Source organism: Oreochromis aureus, linkage group 5, assembly GCF_013358895.1.
Source record: "Oreochromis aureus strain Israel breed Guangdong linkage group 5, ZZ_aureus, whole genome shotgun sequence".
NCBI classification, from domain to species: domain Eukaryota; kingdom Metazoa; phylum Chordata; class Actinopteri; order Cichliformes; family Cichlidae; genus Oreochromis; species Oreochromis aureus.
Window position 1 is genome coordinate 35,857,420 of NC_052946.1, and position 18,126 is coordinate 35,875,545.

Below are 18,126 nucleotides of genomic sequence, written 5' to 3' on the forward strand. Positions count from 1 at the left end.
TGCCAAACACATTTTTCTACAAATTCCAGGTTGCACACATGCAGGTTGATACATTATTCACTCTTATGCTAGGATCACCACACACACACACTCTAGTGCAAATACACACCTGCTGCTACAGCATCAGCGTTATGGACAAACCTCAGGCTTCTACTGATATAATATAAATTACACTAATTCATACAATTTGTTAATGAAAAACGTACTTAAACACCAATATCGCCCGTAAGTTCTTATAGTGCAAACTCAACTTTAATTATTCAGGTAACAGTTTTAGTGCTTCTGCAGAAATCGTGGTAACAGCATGACTGAGGAGGACACGAGGCAGGTCAGACTTTGGAACGTAACCCTCAAACGTCTTTGAAACAAAAAATAGAAATGTGCTGAGGATATTGTGTGCTCAGAGTTAGTGATCCTAGTGTTTGGTGAGTTTGTTGATCAACTTCTGCACCTGAAGAAATTGCCTCTGCCATCAAACACAGATATGATTGGACTTTTGTAACTGTGCCTGTGTTTCTCTGTGAGTGCACTGTGCATGCATGGTTGTAATTATCTGTAACGTGTATGAGTGCAAACACTTTTTGGGGTGTATAGCAAAGGTTGCTCATCCAGTTAATGGTCATGTGGTCTGCTGCCGACCCTTTGCTAGTGGGTTGCAGCACTAACTGCTTCAGTATACCCACCGTCACTGTGGCACACATTCTCGAAAGACTTGGTGGCCACTGGCTGATTCTGCATCCCCACCGTGAGAATGACAGGTGTGTGTGTGTGTGTGTGTGTGTGTGTGTGTGTGTGTGTGTGTGTGTGTGTGTGTGTGTGTGTGTGTGTGTGTGTGTGTGTGTGTGTGTGTGATGTTGTCTGGGGAACCCCTTCTTGGTATTTATGAGTTCTGGACAGCTGAGGTGTTTGGTGAGATCTCTATTTAGCACTTCCGGCTAATTATCATACACACATCCAAAGCCTGCGCTGAATATATGCAATTACTCCTGGAGTGCCCACTTACTAAGTTTGCGAACCAAATCCCCCCCACCCCCCGGTGGCATGTGGGCTTAAATAGGTCCCTACTGCCCCTTTAACACTTGTGCTACTGCATAACAGGCCTCGCAACCTGTTACACTGAAACCATAGAGCTTTGATCTGCAGAGCACAGGAGCGCCTCTAGCTTGGGTTTGAACATTTGTCACTTAAACCCAACTAATGTGGTATTTGGACACAGCATCCAGAGTCAGATTTGTGATGCTTTTATATTTTTGCTTCATTTTATTGTTGCAGCACACGTCCAAATAAAAGAAATAATATAAAAACACACATGCGTTGACAAATACATGAAATTGTCTAATGTTTTTGGCCTTTTTCCATTTGTTGTAGCTCAGACATTAGTGCACTAATTACCTTTCGAAACATGTAAGAACCCACAGTCCCAGCTATTAGTACCTGCACTGATGTGGCTGGATGTAATGAGCAGGTGCTTATTTCCTGAGCTCTCTCAGCTAGAATTACCTTACACATATACTCTTGCTGAAAGATACCGTCTCCATATGAGGCTCGCACAGAAGGCTGCTTTGTTCCACTTTCATTTTTCTCTGTTTGTCTTGCTGGCATCACTAAACCTGTGTCCTTTAAGTTTTTTAAAGCAAAGCCCTGATTTTCTTCACTGAGCACGCGTGGCTGCCTTGTCAGTTGTTTAACACGATAGAAAGATTTTTAAAAGCTCTCTAAGAGTACAGAATATATTTTTAATCAGGTAATCTCTTTTGTTAAATGTTGAGGTCGAACCTTGTACTCGTGTAGCTGTAGCTATGAAATTAAGATGAACGTGAATTCTTTTACATTTCACTTCTATGTGCTGCTTTTACTTGAGCAGTGGATTTGGCATTTTAAACCTGGACTGTTTAAAATAAGTATGACTCAAGCTTTCAGAGAGCTTATTTTGTCCACAAACTGTTTTTCTTAGTTTGGTTTGGTCTGTTATTAACATCCTACGTATTCTTTTTTTCCCCTCAACCACAATTGTTCTCTGTATTTGGATTTTCTTTCTGGTGGAGTTCAGTTTTGTTTGGTCGAGTTGGGTTTGTTTGGATTTCCTTCTCTTCATCCTAACCGTGTTCTCGTCTCTTTATTTTTTCTCTCTTTCTCTCTGTGTCAGGTCCAGGGTGTAAGGGGAGCATTAGGTCTCAGAGCTCCAATGCCAGTGGACATGCAGCCACACCAGGGGCTGTATTACTACGAGACCTCACCCAGCCAGCCCTCCAGAGGGTAAGACGGCAGCGAGCATGCAGCGAGGCCTCCTGTTGCTTTTAAACAGCCGCAGCTCTTTTACGTGAGAGCAACTTAAGAGAGTAGCTCAACATTTTCAGCAAATCTGATAACAATATAATCACCATCATTATTACACACACACACACACACACAGAATGAGCTACAGTCGAGATTTTTCAGTGCTGCCTGGAAGATAAACCAGTTACTGGCTTTCTTCAAAAACAGCTGCAATATTTCTGTTCTGTAATTTACAGAATTTACATTCTGATACTAGTTTTATCTACAATTTCAAACTGTCTGGTCAAACTGAGCTAAATTATCTGCTCGGCGCTGATCTCCTACGACGACACAGGCTTGTCAGGTGTGGGTGTCGAGCAAATGATTTTCTCGTCTTACAGACAAGAAGGTATTAAACTTCTGCAAAGAGTACAGTGACTCCACGATTTAACTCCCTGCAAAAACCTCAATAAATAAAGTTTGTAGGCGTTCCTCATGTACTTTTGTACTAGACCTTCACGTTTGTTGCCAGATTTTATGCTAAAGATGGCACAATGCTGTCATCTTTAATAACCAGAGCTGTTTCTTTTTTGTAATCTTGCTGCAGATCAGAAACATCTGAGAGATCTGACTTTTTTTTGTATTTTATTAACTATAAATCACAGCAGCTCTCCTAGAAAGCAGAGATGACTGATATCTTAGGCTCAGAAATCAATCACACAGATATTCTCAGGGTACAGAAGCTCAGATATGTCTGCAATTGTTGTGGACACAGTGCTAACTCAGCCCCTCACGCCTCCTCTATCCACCCTAGCTCCGTCTCCCTCCCTCCCTTCTCTCATGCCACCCAGGTTGCGGGTGGACTCGGCCTCTCTCTGACAGCTGCTAATTACAGGCTGACCAGGCCCCGCTGTGCTCTGCATGACTGCCTCGCGCCCCACTCAGGTTACCCAGAGTGAGGGAGAAGCAGAGAGAGTTGGAGAGAAAGGTGGCTGGGCAGGACAGAGGAAGAACAGAGGAGCAGGAGGTGGGGGGAGAAAGGAAGATAGAAAGAGACAGAGAGTTGCAGAGGAAGGAGAGCGAGAGAAACAGAAAAGTATCACAGAAAGGATGAATGGGAGAAGAGAAAAGTAGGAATGGGAGGGAGGTAAATTCGGGGGGAACCAGCAGAGTGGATTAGAGAGGACAGATTAAGCTCCTGTGTGGAATACACGTTGTGGTAAAAGAATTAAAGAACTGAAAGGGCGACTTAGGAGAAGGTGGAGAGATGCAGTCTTTCCCTTTTAGAAGAAGAGCCAGAGGGACGGAGAAAAGCAGGAAAAGAACAGGAGAGACCAATTTTGAGCTAACCAGTGAGAGTAAAGAAATGTCTGAGAATCCACTGAAATTCATGAAGACTGGAAAGTTCCAATGAAGATTCATGTCTCTAGCTTAGGGGAAAACCCAGATGAGTAAGTTTCCAAAGTTTAGGCCGAAATAAGGGCTGTGTACCATCTAGTGGTGGGAAGGACACAGCACAATAGTAGTTCTAGTCTTTAGGCAGTGCTAGTTTTTCCAGGCATGGAATAAAAAACTTCTATATGTAATTCTAGCTTACAGGCTGGAAATATAGCTTTCCAGTGAGTATAATCTTATCCCATTTATCAGGCTTTCATTTATTTATTATAATTTTGGTTTAGATGACTGTTTAATCAGCATGACTGTAAATAAAATGATAAAAAATGCTACAAAAGAGCACACAACAGTGTATCAGAAATCATTATCATTCCTTGTCACAGTTCCCTTTGCAGTTTACACATTTATTCATAAATTTTTTTGCTGTTTTTCTCTGATGTTCGCAGCATACTCCCATCAGATCAGTCTCCCTACAGTGATGTGTCTTCGCTTCGTGCTCCGCTCCTCGACGGCCCGCCCCAGGACTGCCACGCTATGTATAATCCCATGACTCATGGATCAGGACCAGGGCAGGGAATTGGCCCCTGCTTGGATCAATATATGAGGCACCCTCAAGCCCCACCACCCCACGGTATGATGGGCCACAGGGGCATGCCGCCCGCAGAAGGTGAGTCAGAGTATCTTTTACATCTCCATTAACCTCACAGCTGCTATTGATTTGGATTTAAGGATACCTGAGAGACTAAAACCAAAAAACAATGCACAAAAGGAGTGAACACAAGTTAATAGTTGGCTGGCTTTACTGTGGAGATATAAATCTGCAGTGTGAGGTTGCAGTAAAACAGCAGGCGAGTGGATTACTCTAAATTAGTCAGTTAAATAAGATGAACTAGAGCTAAAAGAGTTATGTGCGTACAAATATATCCATATATAGATACAGATATGACTGAACACTTACTTGTTAATGAGTAACTGGTTAAATTTGTATGCATATGTATGTTACATCACCAGTCATGTGTGGAATGTTATCAAAACAGTCAAATGAACCTCTCATGTGGCTGCTGATGCAAAGGACTAAAATGCGTTTCTTCCGTTTGTACCTCATGTTACTTATTTGCTATTTGTTTTATTTATAATTTTTTTCTATTACTCCTAAAAGTCTAAAAAGAAAGGGTCCAAACTAGAAACCACCAAGAACATGTGTCATGACAGAAAAGTTGAAAAGTTTTGAAAAGGTTTTAGATGCACAGCTCTGCAGGTCAGCCTAAATTGCTGCTGGAATTTTAGGCATGCGCGTGCTTCTTTTTGACTCTCTGAGCTGCAGCGACCCATTAATCCTCTTTGTTCCCCTCCTTAAAAATAATGTAGCTTTTTGCAGCAGTGCATTTCAGTGTCTGTGTGCCTGTAATGCTTTGCAGGTGGTAACAGTGCCCCCTACTGTAACCAGAACAACATGATGTCTCATCACAATTTCTGCCAAGTTCAACATGGCTCTGATCAGATTGGATCAGGTGATGGTAAGTAAAACCTTAATTTAGATTTTTTTTTAAAAACCATCCTGAAATTTAACCCTTCTGCTTTCATTGTCATCTCTCCTCTGTAGGCTCGAGGTTCTCCACACCTCGTTCCATGCTTAAGCTAAGCAAAAAGAGAGCTCTGTCCATCTCTCCTCTGTCTGATGCCAGCGTGGACCTGCAGACAGTAATCCGGACCTCACCGAATTCCTTAGTGGCCTTTGTCAACTCTCGCTGCAACCCCAACGGCACTAGCTCCTATGGTCATCTCTCTGTGAGCGCTATGAGGTCTGATATCACTTGATTTTATATGATTTGAAAGTCACTGTTATCCTCCTCGGTTACACCCTTTGTCAATAAAAACAGACCTCAGGTTAAATATTTAAAGTGGACCTATTATGCTCATTTCCAGCTCCATCATTTAGAGCAGTCTGAAGCCTGAGCTGAAGGTTTCAGGGATTTTTTTGTAGATAGATAGATAGATAGATAGATAGATAGATAGATAGATAGATAGATAGATAGATAGATAGATAGATAGATAGATAGATAGATAGATAGATAGATAGATAGATAGATAGATAGATAGATAGATAGATAGATAGATAGATAGATAGATAGATAGATATCCCTCTGAAAAACATGGATGAACAGGTGAATAAACGGTAAACAAATCATAATAAGTCCACTTTAAAGTATTTGAAAGTAATGTGCTGCACGTTCGCTTACATTTTTCTTTTATGTTTGAATTGTGTTGATAATCCCTCTCCTCTCATTTAGCCCTCTTCAATATTTATTATCAAGTGTGATGTGATGACATCCCTTAAGCCACGCCAGATGGTGACACATGTTTCAGCCGAATGGTTTTAAATAATAAAAGCAGATTATGTGAAGTTGAACAAAATGTATTTCTTGTTTAAAAGAATTGACAAAAAATACATTAAGAGTGTATTTCTAACCGCACCATCTTTAGCAAGCTAGCTGCTGATTCTCTTTAGTTTCTTATCAGTTCCCTTTATTTGTTTTTATCTCCCGCTCCACAGTCCATCGCTCGGTTATTCCAGCAATATAAATTGCCAGTCCAGACAACAAGGGTCCGTGTATGGAGGAGGAACACCTCTGGGAGGACACACACCAGGCCCCTGCCAAGCTTCACGTTTACCTCCCCACAATCCTCGGCTCCATGCTCCGCCCAAACACGGACACGTAAGCTCATTCTTTCACTCATTACACCCTCTGCTTCTGATAGCTGGGAGAGCATAGGTAGGAAGTGCGAAGAGAAAGCAGCAGATAGATGAGAGAGAGAATGAATGCAAATTTTATATATGCATTAAAGTTCTGAATGAGGAGAAAGACAAAGACTATATTATGAGAGTATTGTTTTGCAGCTGAAGACAGAGCCAGGTCTTGGAGGTGCGATTGATGGCATGAATGTGAAGAGCCTGGAGGAGAGGTCAGAGGGAGATGTAGCTAGCCCTTCTTCCACTGGCACTCAGGTACAGTAATGATGATCATATGTCAAAGTGAAAGAGATTCAAAAACAGTGAAATGGATACTAAATTACTTCCATTATATTAGCAGTGCGCGAAATCATATATTTAATGGCTCAAAATATGTTGTTTAGATAATTGCACAAAATAAACTGGAGCTATTCTTCATTTCTACACGTGTCTGCAGGACCCTCTTCTGGGCCTTCTGGATGGCCGAGATGATTTGGACAAAGAGGACGGGAAGCCTGAACCAGAGGCCATCTATGAGACCAACTGTCGCTGGGAGAGCTGCAACAAGGAATTTGACACACAAGACCAGCTAGTTCATGTAAGACTAAGAACAGAGCTGCCAGCCTTCAGATATAAAGTAGAGAGAGGAACAGAAAGGAGGTTATATAATACAATACAAACCAAATTGCATTTTGATAGCTTTATATTATATATTATAACTGTTAACAGTAAAATGGGTGAACTAACCCTTTAACTAGCCAAACTGAAGAGATGCCGTGGATAACGGATTAGATACAGTTTCTGTATGTGACCGCTAATCTGTCTGAGAAGGAGAAAAGTACAAAGTTTAACTGACCTGTAGGATCCTCACTTATCATGCCTTACACAGAGATACCCAGCTGTTGCAGATGTTTAATAAATTCAGAGGAAGCAGCTCATATGGCTCCATGTCAGCCTAGCATCCTCGCCTGTCACACCAACCCTCTGCATGTCCTGCATCACACATCCATGAACCTTCTCTGCGATCTTCTTCTTTTCCTCCTGCCTGGCAGCTCCATCGTCAGCATCCTTTGTTCATTGTATCCACGATCTCTCCTCTGCACATGTCCAAACCATCTTAGTCTCTTGTCACTCCCAATGAAAGTCTTAGCATCTCCAACTCTCCCACCTCCATACAGAAACCTTCACGCCCCATGAAAGTTTTGTCAAAAGGTGATATTTATTTGAGTATTTACAGATCAGTAATAGATGTTAAAATAAGGTAAACGTCAACATATATGAAATTAAATAGGCACACTGATTGTCTTTTGCATTTTCTGTGTTTTATGGACCGCGTGTTGTGCAGAGGGACTTTGGTTTGTGTTCATGTGTAGCATAGACTATAGAATGCTTCCATCCCAAAACATGCCATCCACTATCTGTCACTAACAATGAATCTTTTTGTTTACGTGTTTGCAGCACATCAACAACGAGCACATCCACGGCGAGAAGAAGGAGTTTGTGTGTCACTGGCAGGAGTGCTCTCGAGAACAGAGGCCTTTCAAAGCCCAGTACATGCTGGTGGTTCACATGCGCAGACACACAGGAGAGAAGCCACACAAGTGCACTGTGAGTGCATGTGTTAAGTCTTTGTTTTGCCTCTTAGTTCTCGTTTCTCTTTCCTTGTCTAGATATCTACAAATCCAACATGCTTCTGTGTTCCACCTTGACATGCATACCATATATTATTATCAGTGTGGATTAACAATCTTTCTTTTTATTTTAAAACTCGCTTCACTGTATTGTAGCTCAAATCTAATGTTGTTATAGGACCGCAGGCTTGTTGTCAAAGCTTTTACAGCCCCTAATCATGCCCTCTCTTGCAGCTTAACTGTTGTAACAGTGTTAATTAAACAATTATGTATATTTGCTGTTCTAGTTTGAAGGCTGTAATAAGGCCTACTCTCGCCTGGAGAATTTGAAGACCCACTTGCGCTCTCACACTGGGGAGAAACCATATGTGTGTGAACATGAAGGCTGCAACAAAGCCTTCTCCAATGCTTCAGACCGAGCTAAACACCAGAACCGAACTCATTCCAATGAGGTACTGTAATATTCACCTCCGAAAAGTGCTTAGCTATTGAATGTCACATGCATGTTGCTGTGCAAGCTCTGTATTATTAACAGTGTTATTTGATTAAACCGTGTTTTCTTCCTAAAGGGTAACATGTAACTGTTTTGTGCTGTTTCATTACACGCTTTCATGTAAAATTATTGTATAAATTAATATAAATGTATTGTAGAGATTCACATGTCAAGATACACAACATAATTTGGAAATAATTTGTATTTGAATCATAAGATTTTACATAACAGGGAAACAGCAGTAAAGTAAACTGTGGAATGCAAGGAGTTCACATAAGGTGCTTTTCTCTTTTACAGAAACCTTATGTGTGTAAAATCCCTGGTTGTACCAAGCGATACACAGATCCAAGCTCTCTGCGTAAACATGTAAAGACCGTGCACGGCCCTGAGGCCCACATCACCAAGAAACATCGTGGAGACACTGGCCCTCGTCCCCCCGGTTCAGTTATGAACCCTGGAGGTCCCAACTCTGAACTGCTGCTGGAGAAAGAAGAGACACGCAGAGAAGACTGCAAACTATTGGCTCCTGAGACTTCTCTGGTGAGGGTTACAGTTTGTTCTATATCATTCATATGAATAACATAACAAAACTCCAATGTAGTGGAAAAAATAGGGACCCCCTCCATATTTTCTTATTGAACTTTATCCCATTTTAAAGTTAACTTTGTCTCTTACATCTTTCAGAAATCCCAACCAAGCCCTGGTGGTCAGTCTTCCTGCAGTAGCGAACGTTCTCCACTGGGGAGCACCAACAACAACGACAGCGGCGTAGAAATGAACCCCAATGCAGCCGGTAGTCTGGAGGACCTCACAGCATTGGAAGATGGAGTTGCAGGTGGAGGAGGAGGTGGAGGGGAGCCGGGAACAATGGGAATGTCAGCGCAGGCTCTGAAGAGGCTGGAGAACCTAAAGATTGACAAGCTGAAGCAAATCCGCAGGCCAACCCCTCCTGGGCGCGGAGGCAGCAACAAGCTTCCTGCAATACCTGGTACATGGTGTCATAAAACAAGTTAAGACATAAAATCGATGCATAAACATAGAACTACAACTGCTGAGCTTAAATATACCTTAGATTGTTACATTAGCAGTTCAGTAATGTTTTCACTGGAACTGAATTTTTTAAAAACTAAATAAAATATTGTTAATTTGTAATGATTTAACACTTCTAAGCTGTTTCCTCCTGGATGTTTGTTTTCAGGTCCAGGGGAGAGTATGGGAATGTGTGCACCTTCTCCACTTCTCTCAAATCGACGTGTTATGGAGCTGTCCAATCACGAGCTTGGAGGGGGAACAGTTGCCTGCTCTACTAATGACAGGAGAGGAAGTGGCACCAGCAGTCTAAGCTCAGCCTACACCGTGAGCCGTCGTTCCTCCATGGTGTCTCCTTACCTGTCCAGCCGACGCTCCAGTGATGGCTCGCAAATGGGAGCACCGGTTGGGGGAGGATGTCACCTTCTGGGTGCAGAACAGGCTGGGGGAGACCCTCTCTCTCCTGAGACCAATCGCAGAGGAGCTCCGTGTCCTGGAGGAGGGTTGCCTGGCCTTCCTAATTTAACCCCAGCTCAGCAGTACAGCCTAAAAGCCAAATACGCTGCAGCCACTGGTGGACCACCACCTACTCCTTTACCTAATATGGAGCAGCCAGGTACTCCTGGCAGAAGAGGAGGTGTTTTGAGCGAGTACCATGGTCAGCCTTTGCCTCCTTTCCTTCAGCAAGGTGGTCCTCGTAGGCATAGCGCCAACACAGAGTATAGCACCGGTGTTATCTACCCTCACCAAGCTCCAGGTAATAACAACAGGCGAGCCAGTGACCCAGTTCGTGCCGCTGCTGACCCTCAAGCTCTTCCCAAGCGCTTCAATAGCCTTAATAATGTAGCCATGATGGGCCGAAGGAATGCACTGCAACACCGTGGCTCTGACACCAGCCTTGCCCGCCATATGTATTCCCCCCGGCCTCCGAGCATTACGGAGAATGTAATGATGGAAGCTATAGGTATGGAGCCCCACCACGCTGACAACAGGGATCGCTCCATGATGTTGCCACCTGGAGAGAGAAACTTCATGGGATATCAGCAACACAATCACACCCTTGGAGGAGTAGATGGAGGTCCCATTTCAACTCAGCTGTCCCCGAGCCATGATGCCTTGAGCTGCCCTGAGAGGGGTTACATGCAGCGGCAGTACCCGAGCCAGGGAGGGGACATCACTGCCAGCGCTGGTGTAAATCCAATGGCACAGGCAAGACCTGTTCATTCAGAGGGCATGTCAAATGCACTTCTGCAACAAGCTGAGTACAGTATGAGCAACTGCCAGCTCAGTCCCTCTGGTCCCCATTACCCTAGTGTAGGCCAAGGTGGTGACACTGGAGGTCCTTGGAACGACACCCATAGCCAGGTCCAAACATCCAGCCATCCTCTTCAGAACCAGCAAGCTATGCAGTATTCAGAAACTAGCTTGCACCCACAACAAACCCAGGCTCACTTCAACAATCAAACAGGCCTCTACAACAGTTCAGATGGAACCCACAAACTCATAATCAAGCCTGAGCAGCAGTTCCACCCTGGGATGGGAGCTGGAGATGCCTGTCAGAGCGCTAAGCTCCATCAGCAACGCATGCTTCTGCAGCAAACACAGGGTTACCCACAACAAACAGGGCAGGTAATGATGAGGAACTCTAACAACCCCAGGTGTGACTTTCAAGGGCCAAACCAAAACCCTTTTCCTAGTGGAGAGGGATTAAGTCTGGGCTGTGCTGGCTCTGCACTGGCTGACGGTCAGAGGTCAGAAACCCCAATGATGCAGGTAAAGGAGATGATGGTGAGGAATTATGTGCAGTCCCAGCAAGCACTCATGTGGGAACAGCAGCAAGAGCAGCAGCAGAGTGGATTAAAACCTTCTCCTCTCTCTGACAATATGGATCTGAGCAGTCAGGCAGCGATGATGCAACACAGTCCACAGCACCAAAACCAGAACCTTTATTCCAACCAGACCTATCCTTACCCCAACCAGAACCTGGTCATGAGTCCTCAGGCCCACAGCCGTGTGCCAAGCTCAGTAACACCTAAAGACCAGCAGATGGCAGGTCTCCAAGGTTCATGTTATAACCAGGAAATGGTGGTCCCCAGACCTCCTCAGGGGCGAAAACCTCTCAGCCGCCAGAGTAGTCTGTCACAGGTGGGAGGAGGCTACCTTGGCAGCCCACCACATCTGAGCCCTGTTCACTCCACTTCCAGTCCCAGGCGAGGCGTTCGACTTCCTCCTGTCCAGCATCCGCAGCATCCCCAGAATGAAATGTTCTCTCCTTCCAACAACAACAACAACGTATACTACTCGGGTCAGATAAACATCGGTATGGAGAAAAACATGGACGCTCAAAACGGGCCTTGCCTTAACCAGCAGCATAGTATGGGGTCCAGTCTGGACCCAGTAGGTGGCACAAAGTCCACCCCTTTGGCTAACTATCCTGAGTCTGGCCCCATTTCAAACGCCCTAGAAAACTTGGACTTGGACAATGCTCGCATAGACTTCACTTCCATTATCGACGATGCTGACTCTTCGTCGTTCAGCGACGTCAACAATCCCATCCAAGGTCAACCGGGATCTTCCTCCCAGGCCTCATCCCGCCTCACCACACCCCAGACTTCTGTCAGCTTGGCTGCTGGGTCTGGCCTGTCTAACATGGCTGTGGGCGACATGACATCCATGCTATCCTCACTAGCTGGGGAGAATAAGTACCTGAATACACTGTCTTAGAAGACAACTCCTTGGCAGCTAAACAGAAATAAGGCTAACAATCACAAACTGGCCTTTACCAGGTTAAATGCAACCACCCTAAAGTTTCAGAAAAGAAAACAAATTCTGTTCCTTAACATGATTTTTTTCTCATACATTATAAGAAAACTGAGTTGTGTAAAAACAGAAAAAGTTTTAAAACAGAATAAAAATCTGTGTTGTTGTATACCTGTATGCTTTTATATGTAAACTGAACATCTTCCATATTTTTAAAACCAGGATCCCGAGCTGGCGAGCATCTTTTAATACTTCTCTGGAAAATTTTAGTTGAGACCAACCAGCTACTATTGTGATCCCTCCACACAGATCGAAACTTTACAAATCCTCACCCAAAAACCTTAAAACCAAAGGTGCCTGATCAGCGTCTCTCAGAGTTCTCCTGCTGCCTCGGTACTCTGTGTTTTTCTGTGCCTTACTGTTACACACGGAGCTGTTTGCCTGAATGACGCTGAACTCTTTTCTGAACGGGCATTCCAGTCACGTATGGAGCACAGAAGGAAACATGTAAATAAGTTTATACAGCGTGTCATGTATGTGACATTAGATAATATCCCGTCTTAATAGACTGCTTGGTTTCTGAAGGCTAATGCTGAGGGATGTCATAAGAAAATGTTTGACAAGTTAAGAGAAAAAAATGCTTTTAGTGATCGTGAAATCATTTTTCCTTATCGCTGGGGATTTCTTCCTTATCAGGAGCAACACAGTATGCTACCAGAGCAATGTCAGTATTCCCACACAAACACACTTTCCCCCTGCACGTGACCGCACAGAGACACTCAGGATGTGTTTGAATCTTTGGTGTTCACATTACATGTATGTTGTAATTGCCTTTCCAGACAGAGAGTTTGCACTCCACATGTTTACTGTAATTATTCTTAAAGCAGCTGTGTATGTATTTTTTTTCCATTTGTGTTTATAACTGAGGTTCATACAATGAGCAAAGCTCGAACATAACAAGTATCCACAATCCCCACTACATGACAATATGTGTAATATACTCAAACATGCCTTTACTCAAAGTTAACCTCACCTACAGCTCATACGTGACTCAGCTGAGTATGGTGGGTATTCAAGCTACTGGATACAAATCGACTCAGCTGGTCTGTACAGATTATTAATAGTTGCCTAACTGTTGAGAATCTGAGGTACATTCAGAGTACGGTGCTGCTGCACTTTGGCTCTAATCCCAAAGAGGAGTTGCATGAAAAATGTTGCGTTAATAGTCCACAACAGGGCATCGGGATGAGTGAGGGTTTTTTTAAGTAAATAATTGCTACCACTGTTGTAAAATGTTCGTTTTCTTGGTACACTGAGGTACTTTTGTGCAACTTTTGAGCTGTATGATGCAGAAGTAAGCTGCAGCGCTTTATATGAGAACTAATTTTATACTGTGGCTTTGCACTGACTGCAGCACTGTGTGTCTCCGTCTCTTATTACTAATAACATGAACCTCTTATTTTTTTGACAATAAAGAATATTTGCAGTATTTTTTTAAATAGTCATTCAAGAACACACCTGACCGTGCCTACACTCAGCAAAGCCACATTAAAGTATTGTTGAAGCATTTCACATGACTTTTCAGCTTATAATAATAATGATGCCACTGTAAAGTTTGCTAAGCATTAGCAGGAATGAGGGGGAGAGAATCTACCAAAGACATCTACAAATGAGAAAAACATGCACAAATAGTCTATTTTTAACACAACACTAACACTAGAAATAAGGGCATGAACATTGACTGATAGTGCTATGCTTTAGAATGTATGAAATGTTTTGTAAAAAAAAATATTGTCTTTTTATATTAATGAACTTCATGGATGTTGCCTTCTATGTGTGCATTTTTTATGTAACTGTCACCTTTCATTCTGACTTTTTTGCTGGCAAAAGAATATCACCTGTAGCAACCGAAAGTTAAAATAGCAGCAATAACTATATTAGACGAAAGCCAAGTGTTATATTTTGTGTACAATTTTCTACATTTTTATACACATGTGCTATATTTTACCATTTTATGAATAAACATGTTCAGTTTGGGATGGATGCAGAATGTTTGTGGTCCAACTTTTCTGTTGCATGTTTCTTGTTGTGTGATGCAGTTTTGTTCCACATATGTTTAAATGAGCCATATGGAGTTGTTGTCTTTTTTTTAGTGCTCATGTGTTGAAGAGTGAATTATGCGATAAACATGGATCTAGGTTAACAAACAACATTGTATATAAAGAGGATTTAATATTTGTCCTTGCTACAAGCAGTCTTTTTGCCTGGTGAGTTAATGCAGTGACTCCGTTTCTCCAGTAGAGTGCAGTAGAACATGAGGAGCGTGGGAGACGCTGTAGGCTCTTTAAATTTAATTCTCTGCAAACGGAGACCTGATAGCGTTGCTTGCTTTACTTAATCTATCACTCCCGCGAGGGCTTAAATCGAATTACTCTCCCAAATTATTCAAAGTCTGTCCAAACGACCAAGCAGAAGGCTCTGGTCCTAAATCATCAGTGTTTTTAATCCCACAGACTGTTTCCATCTAATTGTTTTTATTATTATTAAAACCTCATAGCAGTTATGTGTTATGGGTTACAGCGGTCTGCTAAATCGATGAACAGCTAAACTGGCTGGACTGGCTCTCTGTGGTCAGTGGGCACTGTGGAAACGCAGTGGTAGATGGTGGTGTGAACATGAGTCAAGAATAGTTTAAGCAGAGAGTCTTTTTCCCCTCAGACTGGAGTAAAATTAGAGAAAACGGAAAAGAAAAGTATATTTCCTCCCTGTAATAAACTTGCGATCATTGCTGTATCCTGGGACTCCACGAGGTATCCCTCCGCCGGGGCGAGAAGAACCAGAGATGTACACCTGTTCAAACTTCACCTCTAAACACTGAGCGACTGATTAAAAGAAACGTTATGAATGTTGGTAAGTTGACCATAAGTCGCAGTTTACACTATTGTTCATGTTTTGTCGTGAAATCGTGAAAACAATGCGTCCAAGCATAGTCCCAGTCAAAAGGTCAAAACTAAGGCATTTGGTTTTCCTTACAGGCGCGTGAGCTGTAGTAACCATAACGTCATTAAATAAAAGCACCGCGCGAACGAGCCAAACCAGCTAACTGATTTATAACTGACTCAAACGTGTAATAAAGTCACTACAGGCAAACTTTTAAAACTTAAATATTAGAATACCAGTGTCGCGTCCTAATAACTACTGGTTACACAGATTTCTCCTCATTTGACCAAAATAATTTGTCATTTAATCTTCTTTTTTTTTTCTAGATAAGCCCGAAAAGCTGATTTACATTACAGAGCTGGCTTTCTAAGATGTTGTCACTACCTTTACTTTCTCCAGTGGCTAATTTTGATCCAGGGGCCCCAGTGTGCTTAGACTATATTGGCGTTGCGGTGTTGTGGCATGGCACAGCAGACTCACGGGCAGCCACTACAGCCTGGCAGTGATACTGAAGCTGACTCATTTGCTCCAAGGCAAGGGGAAGTTTTACTGAGGGACTACTGATTTGCACTCTGGCATATCCAGATTTGTGATTTGAAACAATAGCTTGGTTTCCACAGAGGGGTCACATAAGGTGTTTGCAGAAGCATCTATGCTGAGAGAGGACAAAAAGAAGAATTACACTTATAAATAAATGCACATACATGTTAGTGCAAAAACAAACTAATTTTACCTCGCCCATGCACACTTAAGAGGCTACCTATAGACGCAACTGACAGAGGTTGGCTCTATAAAAAGTAGTAAAATTTCACCCTTTTAAAGATAATGCCTTCTAAAAGACTTGAATGGTGCTCATTTTAAAGGATTTACTCCAAAGCTTTAATAGTTACACTGTAATCTTGCTTGACAAAATGACCAAATCTGAAGCGCACTGACCTGCTCTGATATGCTCAAAATGGCCATTATCCTCTTTCTTCTTTCAGGCCAAAGGCTTTGCGAGGCAAAACACGGCTCCTTTCACCAAACTAGAGCGAGTGCGTGTCAAAAAGATTTTTTTTTTTTAATCTAATGTAATAAGTCAGATGGCAGTAATATCAAGATAGTGTTGTTGCTCTTCTGTAATGTGGTCACCATTTTTCTGTGGCGAATGGAAATACCAAAATAAGAACAGAGTTTTTCAAATGCAAAGAAGTGGGCAGCATAATGACTTTTCTCTTTTCTTGTCTTGCCATTCAGAAGAAGGCTTTTCTTTCCCTTTGTCACTTAGACTGGCATATAATTAACTCCTGCTTAATATGCTGTGTAAGGGCTCTCCTCCCCATGCAAGAAGCTTTGAACCCACAGACCACAGATTGGGACAAAACCCCAGTAGGACTGCTTCCTGTGTGTGTGTGTGTGTGTGTGTGTGTGTGTGTGTGTGTGTGTGTGTGTGTGTGTGTGAGAGAGAGAGAGAGAGAGAGAGAGAGAGCGGTGTTGTTTAAGCATGACAGTACAAAACTCAAACTATACCACCACAGCGCTGCTGCACCTGGGTGTAGTAAGTTTATGAAAATAAGTGTAATATAGCGCATCTTTTTTTGTTTGTTGAATAGATGCTTTAGCTCAAACTCCAGGCAGCACGTAACCATCAACCAAAATTTATAATCTGAGTGAAATCACTTCAAATCCACCTATCCATCGCATCGACGTGGATGTGGAGGTATTTAAAATTTTAAAAAAGAAAGAAAGCAGCTCCCAGGACCTCTGAGGCACCTCTGCACCCCTGTGACCCTCATCTGTGCCAAAGTTTATTGCCCCTCCTCATCCACCTCCTCTCCACCCTCTCCTCCATCCATCCTACCACAAAGAGCCCTGATGACCCTTGTGTCCTTCTCTTTCTTCTGCCCTGTGCTCCCTCCCCACCTTCAGGATGCCTTCTCTTCCAGAATCCATTAAAGAAAAAAAAAAACCTCCTCATGTCATGATGGCGAAGGAATGAAGGGGCATGTATTTTGGGCTTTTGCCATGATCTTAAGAAACGAGGTATAGGTCTTGTTTTAAATGTAAATTTGAGCTCATGTAGTGTTGGAAAAAGTAACAAGATGGAAGTAATTTGAGTACTATAAAAATGCCTATATATTTCAAATATATCCCTTAAGGCTTATTCTGATTCTTGAAGTCTGCTAATTCTGGTTGGCTACTCCGTTTTCTGTTGGGTTGCCTTCTCGTTAAAAAAAAAAGAAAAAAAAGTCAGTGTGTATAATCTCCCTTTACTTCTCCATCTTTAGCCTAACTTAATCTGGGTCACTCTGTCAGGTCCCTGTTTGTTTACCCCACGTGGACTCCCTGTAGCGGGACACATTATGCGCAGTGAAAAGCTACCTGCTCGCTCTTATTATGCGGCAAAGCTACTCAAAGGTGGAGGGGGCAAAAAAAAAAAAAAAAAAACAGAGCCAAGGTAGGGGTCCTGAACGCTGCGTTAGAGTTTTATTTCGGATGTTTTTTTCAGTTGCAAAACAGATTACGGTGCAGGTTGCAACACAAAAGACTGTCAATGCATCACTTCCTACAGCCATCCCAAACTGAATAGGGCGCAGGACGGGGTCCACTCCGGGATACTCGGGCGCAGGTGCGACTGCGACTTGAATAATAGCCAAGCCGTAAAACACGGAGGGGAGGGGGAAGGGGAGGGGGGATGGGCGGTGGAGAGGGGTTATATATACCTGTTGTCATTAACCTGCAGTTAGTGTAATGTCTTCTTGGTAAAAATGTTGCAGAATGAGCCTATAATTTAGTCCCAGGCAGAGAGCCTACAGATTCAAGTTAAGACGTTGCGCCTACGGTGGATGCTCCATGAGAAAGGAGCTTACCCTGCAGAGACAGGGAGAGCCTTTCCTGATCAGCTACATTAT

General features: G+C 42.9%; 1 protein-coding gene across 1 annotated transcript in view; it reads left to right on the forward strand.

Annotated features, from left to right (window-relative positions):
* Positions 1 to 14,345, forward strand: part of gli1 (GLI family zinc finger 1) — a 55,739-nt gene extending 41,394 nt beyond the window's left edge. Inside the window, exons 2-13 of the mRNA XM_031740404.2 lie at positions 2,147 to 2,256; positions 4,098 to 4,318; positions 5,070 to 5,168; positions 5,255 to 5,453; positions 6,206 to 6,368; positions 6,551 to 6,658; positions 6,840 to 6,980; positions 7,841 to 7,990; positions 8,301 to 8,465; positions 8,804 to 9,046; positions 9,191 to 9,494; positions 9,705 to 14,345. Coding sequence (XP_031596264.1) covers positions 2,186 to 2,256; positions 4,098 to 4,318; positions 5,070 to 5,168; positions 5,255 to 5,453; positions 6,206 to 6,368; positions 6,551 to 6,658; positions 6,840 to 6,980; positions 7,841 to 7,990; positions 8,301 to 8,465; positions 8,804 to 9,046; positions 9,191 to 9,494; positions 9,705 to 12,259 — 4,419 coding nt within the window. The 5' untranslated portion in view covers positions 2,147 to 2,185 and the 3' untranslated portion in view covers positions 12,260 to 14,345. The remainder of the gene's footprint in view (positions 1 to 2,146; positions 2,257 to 4,097; positions 4,319 to 5,069; positions 5,169 to 5,254; positions 5,454 to 6,205; positions 6,369 to 6,550; positions 6,659 to 6,839; positions 6,981 to 7,840; positions 7,991 to 8,300; positions 8,466 to 8,803; positions 9,047 to 9,190; positions 9,495 to 9,704) is intronic.
* The last annotated feature ends 3,781 nt before the right edge of the window (positions 14,346 to 18,126 follow it).